Raw genomic sequence first — 16150 nt, 5'->3', positions numbered from 1 at the left:
ACTGTATTGCTGAAATCAATACACAAATATGGATGGTGGATGATTCGGATGAATTGGTTTGTCTTAAATGGTCAAAAAATTAAATTTAAATAGTCCCCTGCTGTATTTGGTGTCATGTATTTAAAGCAGAAACACACAAGTGTGATGACAGAATGGTTTTCCATCCATCCATCCATCCATCCATCCATCCACCTTCTTCCGCTTTATCCGGAGTCAGGTCGCAGAGGCAGCAGCCTTAGCAAAGCCGCCCAGACTTCCTGATCCGTGCACACCTCCTCCAGCTCTTCCGGGGGGACCCCTAGGCGTTCCCAGGCCAGTCGAGAGACACAATCTCTCCAGCGTGCCCTGGGTCTTCCCCGAGGCCTCCTCCCAGTGGGAGAATGGTTTTCCAATCGTAACATTGAGACATATTTATCGTTTAAGATTTTCTCAAACTGCTGATCAATATTTAATATATAAATATGTTAGTATCGACTGGCTCATTTTCAACTGCAACATGTTTTGCAAACCATTACTATAACAAGATATACAGAGAGAATAAGACGCCGTAAAAGATGGTAACAGAAAGCAACTTATGTCATCAAGACAGAAAAAAAACGCACAAAGCAACTGTAGGCAGCAATACCTTCGTAAGATGATTCCAACACCACAATGCAACCAAACACAGCCAAGCAACGCTAACCACAAGCAGAGCAGCAATACAAGTTACAAACACCACCTCCACTAACTGGACTTTCCAACAAGACAATGGCCCTTTGCCACATGGCAAGTTCAGATAAAGCCTGGATGGAGAACCAGAACATTGGAACCATGCCTTGGCCTGCTCAGTCGCCAGACCTACATCCAGTTGAAAACCAGTGGAAAACCATCAAAGGCAAAATGGAGAAGCACAAGCTCAAAAACAAAGCACGTTAGTTGGAATTTGTGCAACAGGAATGGGCTGCTGTGCCAGCAGAACCATGTCAGAAGCTGGTGGAGAGCAGCCAAGACGCATGGCTGCAGTCATCAGAACAATGGTCATGCCATCAAGTACTAACTCCTGTGTGCACGATGAGACTAAAACAGACAGAAAAGAAAACATGGAATGCCTCTAAGCTCTGCTGTTGGCAGCCCAGTGCCACAGCTACTGATGGAAGAACTGAAGGGACGCTGGTTATTATCAAGAAAGCCCTGGAACATGTCTGATATCAGCTCTTAAGTTAAACTCTTCTGAGCTATTTTTGTTGTTATGATAGTATTTGTCCAAACAAATGTACCTTTAGTGGTACCAGCCATTAAAATGAACAAGACGTTGGAGAAAACAAGGTGGTCTCATGTTTTTTTCATGACTGTGTATCATATACAAACACACTTAAGCCTTAAGTTCTGAATTCAGAGGGAGCATATATCTCTTTTTTTCAACCACACCCCCCAAAAAAAATGTTTTAAGAGTGTGTTTTAGACATTTAACTGACGTTCGGGGAACATTTCGGCAGCCTACCTCGAATCCCACTGGTGCTGTTTATCTTGGTGCTGTTTTAAATATACCAGCACACACCTGCCTCTTCTCGCAACTCATCTGGTTTCTTCGCCTCCTTTGGTTAAATTCTTTCCAAAGTTCTTTCCTGCACAGCTGCTCCAAATTAGGGATTAATGACGCAACCTCTGCACCTGGACGGTGACGTTGCATTGTGGGTAATGTAGGCATCATTATAAAAAATAAATAAATAAAAGGAAAGGCTAATAAAAGTAGAAATAAGAAGACAAATAAATAATAAATATTTATTTATCTATTTATCAATCTAAAATAAAAATGAAAAATACTAATACATTTTAAAAATAATGAAAAATAAATAAATTGAAACGTTTTTAAAAGTACAAAAATTATAAATACATTAATAAAATAAAAAATAATAATTATGACTTGGGCTGCAAGGTGGCGCAGTTGGTAGCACTGTTGCCTCGCAGCAAGAAGGTTGCCGGTTCGCGTCCCGGTGGGAGCACCGGAATCTTTCTGCGTGGAGTCTCCATGTTCTCCCCGTGCAGCGTGGGTTCTCTCCGGGTTCTCCGGCTTCCTCCCACAGTCCACAAACATGCTGAGGTTAATTGGTGATTGTAAATTGTCCGTAGGTGTGAATGTGAGTGTGCTTGGTTGTCTGTCTCTAAGTGTAGCCCTGTGATAGACTGGTTACCTGTCCAGGTGAACCTGCCTTCACCCTGAGTCAGCTGGGATAGACTCCAGCCCCCCATGACCCTAGTGAGGATTAAGCGGTGTATAGAAAATGGATGGATAATAATTATAATAAATTATTTTTTTATTTGTCTTTATATTTCTACTTTTATTAGACTTTTCTTTTATGGATTCATTTTTGATTAATGTTGCTTTATTATTTATTTTATATTTTATTTATTCTTCTTTTTATTTCCACTTTTATTTTATTAATCTTTTATTGATTTATGTTTGTAGTTTGGCACTCTCACCACTCCACACATAGTCGAGCTGACACAGTGAGATGCCCCTAATCCCACAATCTGTAGTTTATCGAATATTTCTGTTTGAAATGTGAAATGTTTCTCTAACACTGGCTGAGGGGGGCCACTGTCCCTCCTTTTCCATCGTAGTGATACTTTAACTTGAGCAAAGAACTGGTGCGGTTGTTTCCAGCGCTGCTGCTGCTGCTGCTGATGTCAGACGGGCTGGGTCATGTGAAGGGCAGCAGCGGATGAGGTTCACCGAGAGTTCAGCCGCATACATTAGGTAACACCATCGGTCGCTGTGACATAACTAGTATGAAGCAGGTTGAGTAGAGACATTCGTCAATAAAGAAGAGATAAGAAGCGCTCCTACAAACTTTGTTATGCAAAAAAGCCTCCAGACGTCGATGTTTGGAGCCGCTGCGCTCTGCTGGAGGAGTCCGCTGGCTGCGCGTCAACATGCCAACACTTTGTGAGCGTCTGGGGGAAATGCAGCTCTGGTTCTGAGTGTGATACAGACATGCGTGACTGTTTAACGCCGTTTGCATCAAGTAGCCCATAAAGCGGTGTGAGCTGAGATACGTCACCCTGTTTGGAGGATTTTTCACAGCATCCCCACGCAGCAAGAGTCATGTTTGATTTTATGGAATTTCAAGTTTTCGGTCCCGGAGAAATCATGGACTTCTACAGCACTTCCAGCCCTGCCTGCGTGCTGCAGGAGCAGAAGCAAGATTTGGCGGATTTCTTCCCGGAGCTGATCGAGTCGGACTGGCAGGAGCACCGCTGCTCGCAATGTAGGTGGAAGCTGGTGATGTTCTGGTGCGCAACGATGTCCAGATTCTGCCCGAGTAGCATCGTATCTTCAGTTGTGTTGACTGAGATCAGGTCCGTTTATTGACATTATTTGACCAGAAACCAGAGATGCACCTCTGCTGGCCTGCTGTCTGCAGCGCACCCTCCACCCTGAAACCCTCTAAGGGCTCAGGACAACTTTACCAAACACCATGCATCTACTAGCGATGCATTATACTGTAGCTCAGCATTTACACTTTTTATGTACACACATTATAAGGAACCATCCTTGCAGTGGAGAAAAAATCCCAAACATTAAGATAAGTGAGTACACTGCAAATAATACACTTAACATTTTGGCAGGAACACGGTTATGGACTGCAGTGATGGGATAAATCCAGTGCATCAATCAGTTCTTTATTTTAAAGCCCCTTTCAGAGGTTAATGCATACAGCTGATAGATAGCAAAGGTGTGACACTAATGCACAGGAGAAATATAGATGAAATGAAAGATTAAAACCAAAGGAAATCATCCAAAACTGCAGTAAATTTAATTTGTAGTAGGGAATAACACATCTGACAGCATTAATACAGTGAATTCAATGAGTACATTTTGGATTAAAACAAAGATTTTAATGTAAAAAAAAAAAAAGAGTAGGTTTTACATGTGCTTATTGAAATATGAAAGGATTATATACTCAGCAAGTAAACTCTCACTGACCCTAAAATATGCAACATACAGCGTGCTTGTTATTCATAACCTCTGTTCAGTGACTGATATTCAAATCATAAAGTGAACCAAAATGTCTCATCTGAACAATGAAACTCTGATTCTCATTTTGGTTTCAATTTCACTGAAAATGTGAGTTTTCCTCAAAATCAGAGCAACAGATCCCAACATTAACATCTTCAGAAATACACAGGTTAAAACAAACTACAGCTATGAGCACGTATAAGGCTTCTAAATGCACAGATGTATTAATATGAAGTCACAATATGTATGACATTTCCTAAATAAACACTTGTAAATGTCATTTTATGCATTTAGAAGTACATTGTAGTGTGATGTCAACTGTTTGTTGAATGTTTAGATGCTAAATGGGGAAAATCTGTCTGTTCTGCGTTCATGCGCTCTTTATCTACACACTGTGGAGGTTTGCAGGAGTTCGTTTGCAGCAGATAAAGAATAAGCAGCAAGCAGAGGATTGTGTCTGAGTGCAGAGCAGCTCATGGCTGTGTGGTGGTCTGTGTTTGGGACGGGCCGGTCAGTTTGGGGTCACGGCGGGTTCACCGGACGGTCACCAGCTCAGGAGGTCAGAGGAGAGCCAGACTGTGCCGGTGGTGTGAGAAGCAGTGACTGAGAAAGTACAGATAAAGCACTCGGTATGCATTAAAACATCCCGATATGTTATGATATACGACATTAGGAGATTGTTTGAAAGAAGGAAAAAAGTTCACATACTTTGGTTAGTTTATCGTGCTCTGGGCCTCAAGCAGGTGTGGTTGTAAAAATCTGGGAACTAAGTGCACAGTCAGATAAATTAAGTGAAGTGAAAAAGGACAATGTTTACCTTTGCAGTGTACTGGAGTCAAAGGAGCATAAAAAAGAGAGAGAGCTTTCTAAAATCCAAATACCTCAAAACTGTACTCAAGTATCATCACTGATTGCTGCTGACAGTCAGTTTTTAATGGAAGAAAAAAATCTTATCTGCTTTGTACGTCGTTGTCTCACTGGCACATTTTCAAACCAAGAAAATATAAAAGCATTTTTTTGTTTTATATTTTCATACCGATCTGAAGTGCAGCTGTAAAGGTTTCAGTATTATAACACACCTTAGTTTCAGTGGAAGACAGATAGATCAATAACAATAAAGGTCATTGGATAAAAAAATGTTTTAAAAAGTTTATCTTTAAAAGTTTAATCTAGAGTCAACCTGTAACTGCACCTCCAAAAGCAGCCAAAGCAAATTACAAAAGTAATGTTCGCAAAACGAAAACAAGTAAAACAAGTGTTTGCATCAACTGAGTTATGATTCACAGAGGAAGCATAATGAATAAGAGTCCTCTCTCTTAGTAACCAATAGACCCGTTTGGCAGCATGTAGCGCTCATGAGTGAATGTATAGAAGCACAACATACAGTTCGTCCTTAACTGGACAACACAATGGCAGCAGTTGCCTTTTAGACTCACCTAAGCCTCCCCAGAAAGTCTTTGTTGATTGGATGTTTGACTCCCACAATGCACTGTGGCATACATCAAACACCACCACCTAAACTGGGACGGGCTCCACTGTTGTCCCCCCTCCCCCGACCAAATCACTAACGCCGCCCCGTCACACACACTGTCTGCTCCTCCAGCCTCTCTCTCGCTGCCTCTCATCAGTCAGTTGGGCTCGTGGCATGCTCCGCCATTGTTTAGCGTTGGGGGCCGATGGGGGTGTCCTCGTTTGACCCGCCGGTTCCAGGTTCAACCAGAGGCCATGGGTTCAAGGGGACGGAGACGAGCGATTTTTCTCGTTTTGGCCCCTTTTTGCAAAACAGCTTTCTTCATTTTCTGTCAGAGCCGGAGTGGTGGAGGCGACCGCAGAGCCAGCAGGAGGCTGGGCGAGCTGCACACTGGAGCACATCTCTGCTCAAAAGTGGGTTCAAAGTGGGAGGGTTGTGTGCTGAGTTTGATGGAGTGAAATGAAACATTCAGCTGGACAAAAAAAATGGAGATGAAAGCTGTGCTGAAGTAGGTCACTTTGCATCTCAACAGCTGTACATATTAGCCAGAGGTCACTTTTACACTGAATCCACGACTGTGAGCACAGCTTTGTCACTGCTTATGAGACAGTTTGGGTTTTGTTCTTGAGTGTCATCGAGCAGAAATACACAACTTCACAGTTTCATTTGTGCAAACTGAGGAATGTGTGTCAGTAAAAGGGCAGCAGGGCGCCTTGATAGTGATGCAGCTTCACAGTCAAAGATAAAGGCTGATAAGATCGGTGTTGATTTACACAGAAGTCCTGCAAGGTGAGCAGGGAGCACCGAAACAATGCCCTGTGGTGATGAGTCGGCTTTTTGAAAAAAGTTTCTGCTTTTCTGATTGGCACTTTAATTTATTAAATTTATTTTCAAATTATTATTGCAGTGGAGTACACACACTTACTGATACGAAATAAATGTAAAAGTTTTAGTCGTGATTATTCTATGGCTCCGTTTGCTGAATCCTCAAAACATGCACGTCTTCCTGTATTGTGTGTCTTATCAGTATGTCCAGCCAGTTACTCAGAGTAGCCTCAATGTTTGCCTCCATTAATTGTTTATCAAGATGAACAAACCCTCTGTGATGTCACTCATAAGTTACCTGCAGTTTTGAAACTCCACTATCTCTGCAACGCCTGACTTATCGTGACTCTTCCAGAACTGAGCAAAGACTTCATATAAAACTGCACCGCCTGTCCAGTTGTCATGATGGGGAATAAAGCTAAAGAGATCAAACAGGTTTTTTTGCACCAGGCTGTAAACATGTTTATTTTGGCTGTAAGGTTGGCTAGGTGTCTCGGTGGTTAGCACCATCGCCTCGCAGCTGGAAGGTCGTCGGTTCGCGTCCCGGTGAGGACACCCGGGATCTTTCTGCGTGGAGTCTCCATGTTCTCCCCGTGCAGCGTGGGTTCTCTCCGGGTTCTCCGGCTTCCTCCCACAGTCCACAAACATGCTGAGGTTAATTGGTGATTCTAAATTGTCCGTAGGTGTGAATGTGAGTGTGCTTGGTTGTCTGTCTCTAAGTGTAGCCCTGTGATAGACTGGTTACCTGTCCAGGTGAACCTGCCTTCACCCTGAGTCAGCTGGGATAGGCTCCGCCCCCCATGACCCAAGTGAGGATTAAGGTGTAGAGATGATGGATGGAAGGTTGAACATTTTAACATGAGGGTCTATGGAGGCTGACCTACTTTTGGAGCATTTCTGCATTATCTCTTTATATATATAGAACATGTGTAATATGGCTGTTTTGGAGCTTCGTGTGCTGGAAATTCTCTTTCTGTTCTGTACTACTGTTCTTGATATATACATTTATTTTTAAAAATGCATAATGAAATCTGTGTGAAAAGGTTTAACCCAAGATATTATTTAAACCTTATTGATAGCGAAAAATTAGACACATTTTTCAATGCTGTGGTGCCGTGAATCAACAGTCTGCCTTTTAGATTATGAGATAGCGAGTTTTAAACCGACATTTTCTCCTCTTAGGTGATCATAATTTTTTGTTGTTTTCTTTTCTTTGTCATACATTTTTTCATGTTTATACAGAAGGCCTGAGTAAAGGTCCTGAAAACATTTATCACATGGAGGTTTAAAGTCAACTTATGTAAGGCTGCAACTGCAGGTTATTTTTCTTGCAGATTATTTTCTCCACACATAGTTTCTATAAAATATAGAAAAAACAGGGATGGATGCCTGTTACAAGTTCTCACAGGAAACATGGCCAGCAGTTTCTGAACACATAAGTGATTGTTAAATGTGGTTTGTTTGAAAATTGACCAAAAGATCGGTTGACTGCGGGTTCATTTTCCATCCATCCTCTCCTTGTCGCAGCTCTAACCTGCAGACAATCTGTCAAGTATGTTAATGAAATGATGCACTCAGTCAGACATCCTGTTCAATAGATAGAAATGCAGCACGGTCATCTCTTCCTGCTGGGTTTGTTGGTCAGTGACGTACGGTGTGATGTCGTGTGTTTTGCAGCAGTGGGAAGCCAGAGCTCCAGCTCCAGCTCAGACGATCTGTTCGCCAGCCCCCCCTCTCCGCCTCCACCTCCACGCACTTACAAGCCCTGTTTTGTGTGTCAAGACAAGTCCTCGGGCTACCACTATGGAGTCAGCGCCTGCGAAGGCTGCAAGGTAACATGTCAGAGCTGTGGTCTGCTCCACAGCACCACCTCTGTTAGGTTCCAATCAAATGCTAAACCTGGTTTCACAGATTTATTATCTTGTGCAGGAAGAGCTCCTGTTTGGGCTGATTGTCTGTAACTGGGAGCAGCTTCTCAGCTCAGTAAATATATTTGTGTAAAATTCAGTCCAACACCATGTTTTATTATGTTCTGTCACATTATTAATCACTACACGGACTGAGTTGGGTCTTGATGAACACACACGTGAACAACCTGGAGTTCAGTCAGTTTTACAGGAACAGTTTCTTCCTATGGATGATCGATTTTATGTAGTTCTGCAGAGAGTCTTGCTGTTTATTAATGTTTTATGTTCCTTCACTTGCTGTCCTGTTTTTTGCACACTGAATCCAGGTTTTAGTTTGTGACAATTTTGTAAAATCAAACTGAGGTTCTGCTGAAAATCAAGACATTTAAAAGGCAAAGTGCCTCTTCTGGCACTCTGAACGAAGCAAACGTCGCAGGATCTCTTTGTAGACGTGCTGGTTGATCGCCTGAAAGGGAAAACTCCTAGTTTGGGTTTGAAATATGTCATTTGTGACACCAGTCCTGGAACTTTTCTGACACACCTCGTAGTTTCAAGGCACACTAATCTTAATGTATGTAAACTTTGAAACTAGTAAAACAAAATTCTCTCATTTTTCTGGCGTTTAGCAAATAGAAATAATGTCGGTAATCCTAACTGACCGAAAACAGGAAAAGTTTAGTCTGATTTAATGTCAGACAGTGAGAAAAAAAGGTTATGTGTCTTTTTATACAGCAAACTTCTGGTTTCAATCGTATTATAAATAATTCATTTACAACTGGAGCAAGAGTCAGTGTGTCACCTGCGTCTTGATATATTGGATTAATATTTTGTATAGAAATTAATTTACAGACTTTAGTGATCCCTTGACCTTTGCTTGGCACCACCAGGAGTTCACATAGTTCTCTATTTTAATGAATTTTTGAAACAGCTTGAAATGTAATGCGTTTATGCTTCCGAGTAAATGAATCATTGTAGTTCATGTTAAAGCAAGATTATGTTCAGATTCAGATTAATTATTAATACCTTCTCTTTTTTATCCTGGTGTCTCTGCAGGGCTTCTTCCGCCGCAGCGTACAGAAGAACATGGTGTACACCTGCCACCGCGACAGGAACTGCATCATTAACAAGATCACCAGGAACCGCTGTCAGTACTGTCGGCTGCAGAGGTGCTTCGCTGTGGGAATGTCCAAAGAGTGTGAGTGGCTGATCCACTCTGACTCAGCAGAGCTCATGAGGGTCTTTGCCTGAATGAGCTCCCTGTCATATTTAAAGTTATGTTGTTCATGGTTAGGATGGCTGCAAGTGAGGCCGTCACATGGCCTCATTATTACTGTGCATTCAGAGCAATGTGCTGTGTGGACTCTTTGCCCCGAGCTTTGCCTCTCAGGCACCATCCAGCCTGCCCTAACTTCTTTTGGTTGAGGTTACTGGGGCTGAACAGTCTAACAAAAACAACTTCAGACACTATTCAAGACTGAAAAAGATAAGTTCTGTGTATGTTTTTCCTGCTTTTACGCCTTGGGCAACTATGTGTAAACAAAAGCGTCATGTTGCTACCACATGACACAAATCACGGGACAGGATTGGCTGGCAGTGACACGTTGCTCGCGGCTTCTTTCTGGTGTTATCGCTCAAGCATGTTGACGGTATTTGACAGCGATATGGATATCATATGGAATCATAATATCATATGTTACCTACATGTAGAAAACATGTGAATGGACTGATCTAAGGAATAAACCCAAAATCAACATTTTATCACGTGTTAATATAATTCAGGCTGCATCTCGGATATGCGACTTCAAGGACAAAAATAGTCCAGAATACACATGCAACATGTACGCTTGATGTCCTCTAACTCTTTATGCTTTCTGTTTGTGATCACAGCAAGGTCTGTGGAATATTCTTCTAAAAATCAAATTTTACAGATTTGTCCCTTTTTTTGTGTCAACCACTGTAATGAAGCAAAACTTGGTCATTGGCACTGAGGCAGCAGCCTCTCGTCAAACCTTAGAAAATCAGATTGGTGTTAAATTGGAAAACCTTGTAAAATATTCATATTTAAATTACTCATTGAGAAGTTCTGCTGTATCCGGCAAGACTCTCCACTGTACAACGGAAACAAAGTCAGACTGTGTTAACCAGGCCTGACCTAGATAACTGTTATGCGCAGCAGCAGCGAGGGATCCACCCCTTCACATGGTCCCTTTGTTGCTCGTCTACGCTCAGACACACACACATTACATAAATACATCCCATGTCACAGACACATGGATCCCGTGTGTGTAACTGCTTCAGTCAGTGTGTAAGACGATCTTCTCTGGAGTGTTTACACAATGACGGGTGAATGTAGGGCATCCAGAGGGAGGAGGAGGAGGAGGAGGAGGAGGAAGAGTTTGAGTGAAGAGGGCAGAGACTGAGGTGTTGCATAATCGGAGCCTTCCTGACATGTGCGTAGCTGCCTGAGCTGAGTCAGTAGGACGCAGGGAAACGTGTTGACACTGTTACGGAAGTGATTATGAAAGGCTAACCTGGTTAGGCTGCGCTGGTCGGCCTTACCTGCCCTCTGTAGTAAAAGACGATCTGCAGCTCACTGCCAGCTGTGTTTGGTTAAATTATTTTCTGTGGTTCTTGGAGCATTTAAACTATTTTGTGGTAGAAAATAGCACAAAGAACTATGAGGGGAGTTCCAACTAGCTCTTTAGTTCTGTGGGAGAACTGCTCCGTATGATTGTATGTTTAGGCTTGTTGTCCTGCCACAGAATGAATTTGGAACCACTCAGATGCCTCCCTGATCGTTTTGTGGAATGCATAATTAGTAAAAATTAATTAAAATGCCCATTAGCAGTATGAATAAAGCATACTGTCATTACTTGAAACAATTTGTGCTTTGGGGCAACAGCGGCTGGATAAGAGGAGCATCATTTCCTGTTCCTGGTTGGCTCCATTTATAATCCATTCATCCAGGAGGCTGGAGCTGATCCCAGCCAACACTGGCACCGGTACACCCTGGTTAGGTTGTCACATGATCAACACAAAGACAGACAACCTACACTCACACGTACTGCCAATCTAGAATTATAATTTGACCTACCACGTGTCTCTGGATAGTGGGAGGAAACGAGAGCGCCCAGACAAATCCCTTGCAGGCAAATGGAGAACATGCAAACTCCACACTGGGCCTGCAGGTTCACACCCAGAATATTCTTTCTGTAACTTGCACATGTATTCTTGTCTCTGGCAACATGTATGATAAGTGTGTACTCTGTACCAGAAAAAATGGTTGATGTATGATAACCTGAATCCTTGTTTTTGAGGCAGTCATCAGTACACTGCAGTTTCAGGGTGGCATTAACTACTTATTTTTTTCTAGCATATGAAAAACACCATATGGACATAAAAATCACATTAAAACTCAAGAAGCTCTTGTGTAGCCAGCGTTTGAGCTGTCTGAATCCCTCATTCCCATCTTCCAACGTCGTCACTCTTTTTCTCCAGCGGTGAGAAACGACCGAAACAGCAAAAAGAAGGGGAAGAAGGAAGCAGTGAAAATGACCATTATGGAGACGTACGAGCTGACGGCGGAGCTGGGCCTGATCGTGGAGAAGATCTGCAGGGCTCACAGGGAGACCTTCCCCTCGCTTTGCCAGCTGGGAAAATACACCACAGTGAGTCACGACATGGTTTCTAATTATTTGTGTCATGAGAGCAGAATGTCAAAATGATTTTCTTACAACAGAGAAAACTGTCTGCAGAGAGGTGAAGATCAAACAAACAGGTTCGTCCACTGTGGCTGCCAATAAAACAGAAAAATACAGATTGCAGGCAAACACAGGATAAACAAATGAAAGTGTCTCAAAACTTGTAACGTGACTTGTTTTACATCCATCCATCCGTCATCTGTACACCGCTTAGTCCTCATAGTCCTCACCAGGGGGGCTGGAGTCTATCCCAGCTGACTCAGGGTGAAGGCAGGTTCACCTGGACAGGTAACCAGTCTATCACAGGGCTACACTTAGAGACAGACAACCAAGCACACTCACATTCACACCTACGGACAATTTACAATCACCAATTAACCTCAGCATGTTTGTGGACTGTGGGAGGAAGCCGGAGAACCCGGAGAGAACCCACGCTGCACGGGGAGAACATGGAGACTCCACGCAGGAAGATCCCGGGTGTCCTCACCGGGACGGGAACCGGCGACCTTCTAGCTGCGAGGCGACAGTGCTAACCACTGAAGCACCGTGCAGCCCCACATCTTAACCAAATTGGAGTAATGTGTGTTAATGTAGTCATTTGTAGAGAGTTCCCATCGTCACATAGTAAAGATATACTTAAGTTAAATATAATCTGTCCCGTACCGTCCTCTAATCTTGAACCCAAACATCTCCTGAACAGCAAGCAACAAAACACCTGACAGATATTCTTTCTTATCCATTCAGAACTCCAGTTCAGACCACAGGATCCAGCTGGACCTCGGGCTGTGGGACAAGTTCAGCGAGCTCGCCACCAAGTGCATCATCAAGGTGGTGGAGTTCGCCAAGCGAGTTCCCGGCTTCACCGGCCTCACAATCGCTGACCAGATCACTCTGCTCAAAGCCGCCTGCCTCGACATCCTGGTGGGTCAACCTGAAGAGCTGAGCCCTCAGTGGGACGGTGCCTGAAATAGCTGCTTCATCTGCAGTATTAAGCAACACAGACACACTCATATGTGCAGACACGTGGCTCCTCCTGCAGTTCACACCTTCTGTGGATCTAGACTCACTGTTGCTCATGCCAAAGACAAACTGACAGGCAGGCTGGTAGACAGACTGCAGGCAACAGACAGAGTGCATGTTTTATTCTTCTTCATCCTCCCTCCGACGACTCTGTCATTCTCTGCCAAGTCCGTACGTCATCGTCGCCATCTGGCCTTGATCATTTACCCACAGGACAGCGATCTGTGTCTGTGTACAACCACAAGATCGGTTACGTTTTTACACATTATTCCCTCATGAAGCGTTGAGACTTTTGTTTGCCATGTTTGGGTTCAATATTTTCCCCTTGGTAGTTGGCATCTAGAATATGTCGTCCTGTAAGTCCAGTGGGCCGCACATGCTCTCCTAAATCCATATTTGGGTTTAAATTTCTGCTCATGTAACTCAACAGGGACAACACACAGTGATTAACATTAAAGTGTAACTGAACTAGCCTTCACTGTCTAATTTTGGTGCCCTGTGCTTTATGACTTTGCACTTGTTCCGCTTGTCCACTTTGTTAAAATCAGTCTTTCTGTCTGTTTCGTTTGCTCTGTTCTTCCTCTTTTCGTCCAGATCCTGAGGATTTGCACACGCTACACACCTGACAAGGACACCATGACCTTTTCTGATGGATTGACCTTGACCCGCACTCAGATCCACAACGCAGGATTCGGGCCGCTGACCGATCAGGTTTTCACCTTTGCTGGGCAGCTGCTGCCGCTAGAGATGGACGAAACGGAAAGCGGGCTCCTCAGCGCCATCTGTCTCGTCTCTGGAGGTACCGAATCTCTATCGTCTTTAAAATGTAGTGAATGTGATTTGAATTGCTGTGCCGGTAACAGCTCCGCTTCTGGAGAGCAGTGGCGTCATGAGGCATCCAAGACTGTAGCCTGAGATGTTTTATTCCTCAAATATATTCATCTGTCACTCATAATAAAATCATACTTATGATTTTAAAAATCAAAATTGCCTCAGTATGTCATTCACTTCACACTATTCAAAATAAGCTTTATTCTTTGTCTTCTCTCGTTCTGAACAGACCGGCAGGACCTGGAGGAGCCGTCGAAGGTGGAAGTGCTGCAGGAGCCGCTGCTGGAGGCGCTGAAGATCTACTCCCGTAAGAGGCGGCCAAGCATGCCCCTCATGTTCCCCAAGGCCCTGATGAAGATCACCGACCTGCGCAGCATCAGCGCCAAAGGTTTGAAAATGCCAGCCTGCTATTCATCCATTATCTATACACCGCTTAACCCTCACTAGGGTCATGGGGGGCTGGAGTCTATCCCAGCTGACTGAGGCTGAAGGCAGGTTCACCTGGACAGGTAACCAGTCTATCACAGGGCTACACTTAGAGACAGACAACCAAGCACACTCACATTCACACCTTACAGCCCCCAGCCTGCTATTAGACTATTAATTTGTCTCTAATTCGATGTGTGCCTTGGAAAGGTGCTGTAACTTGCATCATGTACCACTGACAGAGACATTTAGAAGGACAGCCTCTTTTTCTGAGTTTTCATGTCAATGTGCATTGTAGGTTTATTCTGCAGTCTATGGTCTAAAATCTTCCTTTGAACAAACGTCTGTGAACAATCTTTGCTGGGAGGCCGTAATCCTTCTGTTGCACATTGTTTATTAGAAGCAACATGTCTGTTCATTCCCTCAGGAGCTGAGCGAGTGGTGACGCTGAAGATGGAGATCCCAGGCTCCATGCCTCCGCTGATTGAGGAGATGCTGGAGGATCTCGAAAACCTGGAGAAACACCAGAAGTCAGGCACCATTCAGCACATCCACAACTCCTCTGGTTTCTCACTCTGAAACTGCTCTAGGAACTTTTCTTCCCCTCGAGAGAAATTAGTAACGACATAATGTACAGATGCAGTTCAGAGGGTTGCTAGTTTCTTACCTCAGTTAGTGTCCAGAGTCTCCCGGTGAATATTTAGAATGAGATGCAGACGAGGGTTTCAGGAGGAGACTCAGTTTAACCAGTTTATTTCTATGAACTCAAATCCTGCCTCAAAGGAGGAAAAAAAAGACTCATGCAGTAATGTGTTAATCTCTGTTTCATGAACCCTGCAACATGGCAGCAGGCGCATCTTCACTGTTCCTGGTTTTTGCTGTATTTATATGTGCATGAGATATCACATGGATTAATTTTTTACCTCATTAAATAACGCGTTTAGCAGCAGTAGTTATAGTAAGGTAGAAAGCAAGTTTGTTTTTTTAGGTTTATACATAATGTGTCAAAATCTACGGTTTGTGTCTCATGTTTTTTGTAAAAAGGGAAATGTAAATGCAAAAACTTTTTACTCATAAGGGTGAATGTTCATAATTGGCTGTAACAAAGTCCACAAAGTAGTGTTGTGGAGTTGACATAGGATATGAAGAAGTAAACTGAATACACGATACTATCAGCTTGTGGCTCAGTGGATGTTGGAATTGAACCTTTTGCTGGAAATCAACATGATTATACACGGATGGTGGGCTGACGATGATACACAACTTTAGATAGTGTTGGGGCTACTGTTTTCTGCAGAAACATTCCCATCTACATCTGCGCTGTGGCACCGTGTTGGTCTGCTGCTCCACGACTTTTGATCTACGCTGATATATTTCAGTGTAAAATAACCTTAGTGGTCCCTTAGCATTTCCGGTTGCGCCATCATCACCTCATAGCTTTGTTTTGTGCTGATTAACAACAAATGTTAAGTAACCCGCAAAACCCTGAGGAGTCTCTGGGTGATTTTTGCTCCTGTCATGTTTTTATTCACTGAACCCATTTGCCACTGCAGTAGAAAATCGAGTAGGTTTTATGAAAACAACACAGTTATGACAAGAAGTAGAGATAACTCTGAAATATCTTCAGTGAGATACGGGGGGAAAAATACTTGGGAAAAAATGTTGGCTCGACATACTACAGATGTGTTTACATTCCATTGATTTCATTCTTGTCTCTCTGTTACGCGTAAACACAACCTGCAGTTCAACCAAGTACAGTCGTGACTCAATAATCCGACCCTTAACAATCCAAAACCTTGCTATCCGACAGGTTTTTAGGCAAAACGAACGGAAGTCATAGAAAAGAGTCTTAACATAGCGACAGCCTTGGATTGTGACTCCGACATGACATTTAATGTCACCAATCAGGATGACGGCGTATTATCTGACTGAACAATCCCACAGATTGGCTACGTTCACACTGCAGGAC

At 43.3% G+C, this 16150-nt stretch overlaps 1 protein-coding gene across 1 annotated transcript; it reads left to right on the top strand.

Moving 5' to 3' along the window:
• The first annotated feature begins 3085 nt into the window (after positions 1-3085).
• LOC103370334 (retinoic acid receptor beta) lies at positions 3086-14760 on the top strand. The gene is made up of 8 exons (XM_008299361.1): positions 3086-3248; positions 7974-8128; positions 9257-9398; positions 11702-11871; positions 12649-12825; positions 13519-13723; positions 13985-14143; positions 14609-14760. The coding sequence occupies exons 1-8, from the start codon at positions 3086-3088 to the stop codon at positions 14758-14760; spliced, it is 1323 nt and encodes a 440-aa protein (XP_008297583.1).
• Positions 14761-16150: the final 1390 nt, after the last annotated feature.

The sequence above is a fragment of the Stegastes partitus genome, unplaced genomic scaffold (genome assembly GCF_000690725.1).
Source record: "Stegastes partitus isolate 25-593 unplaced genomic scaffold, Stegastes_partitus-1.0.2 Scaffold1405, whole genome shotgun sequence".
Taxonomy (NCBI): Eukaryota; Metazoa; Chordata; class Actinopteri; family Pomacentridae; genus Stegastes; species Stegastes partitus.
The sequence above is the reverse complement of the archived record's forward strand: the minus strand, read 5'-3'. Positions and strand labels throughout refer to the sequence as shown.

Bases quoted from the DNA above. Each gene is read 5' to 3' on its own strand.
- LOC103370334 (XM_008299361.1), top strand. From the start codon at position 3,086: ATGTTTGATTTTATGGAATTTCAAGTTTTCGGTCCCGGAGAAATCATG. The intron at 13,724-13,984 runs GTACCGAATCTC...CGTTCTGAACAG, and splicing joins CATCTGTCTCGTCTCTGGAG to ACCGGCAGGACCTGGAGGAG. The intron at 14,144-14,608 runs GTTTGAAAATGC...TCATTCCCTCAG, and splicing joins GCGCAGCATCAGCGCCAAAG to GAGCTGAGCGAGTGGTGACG.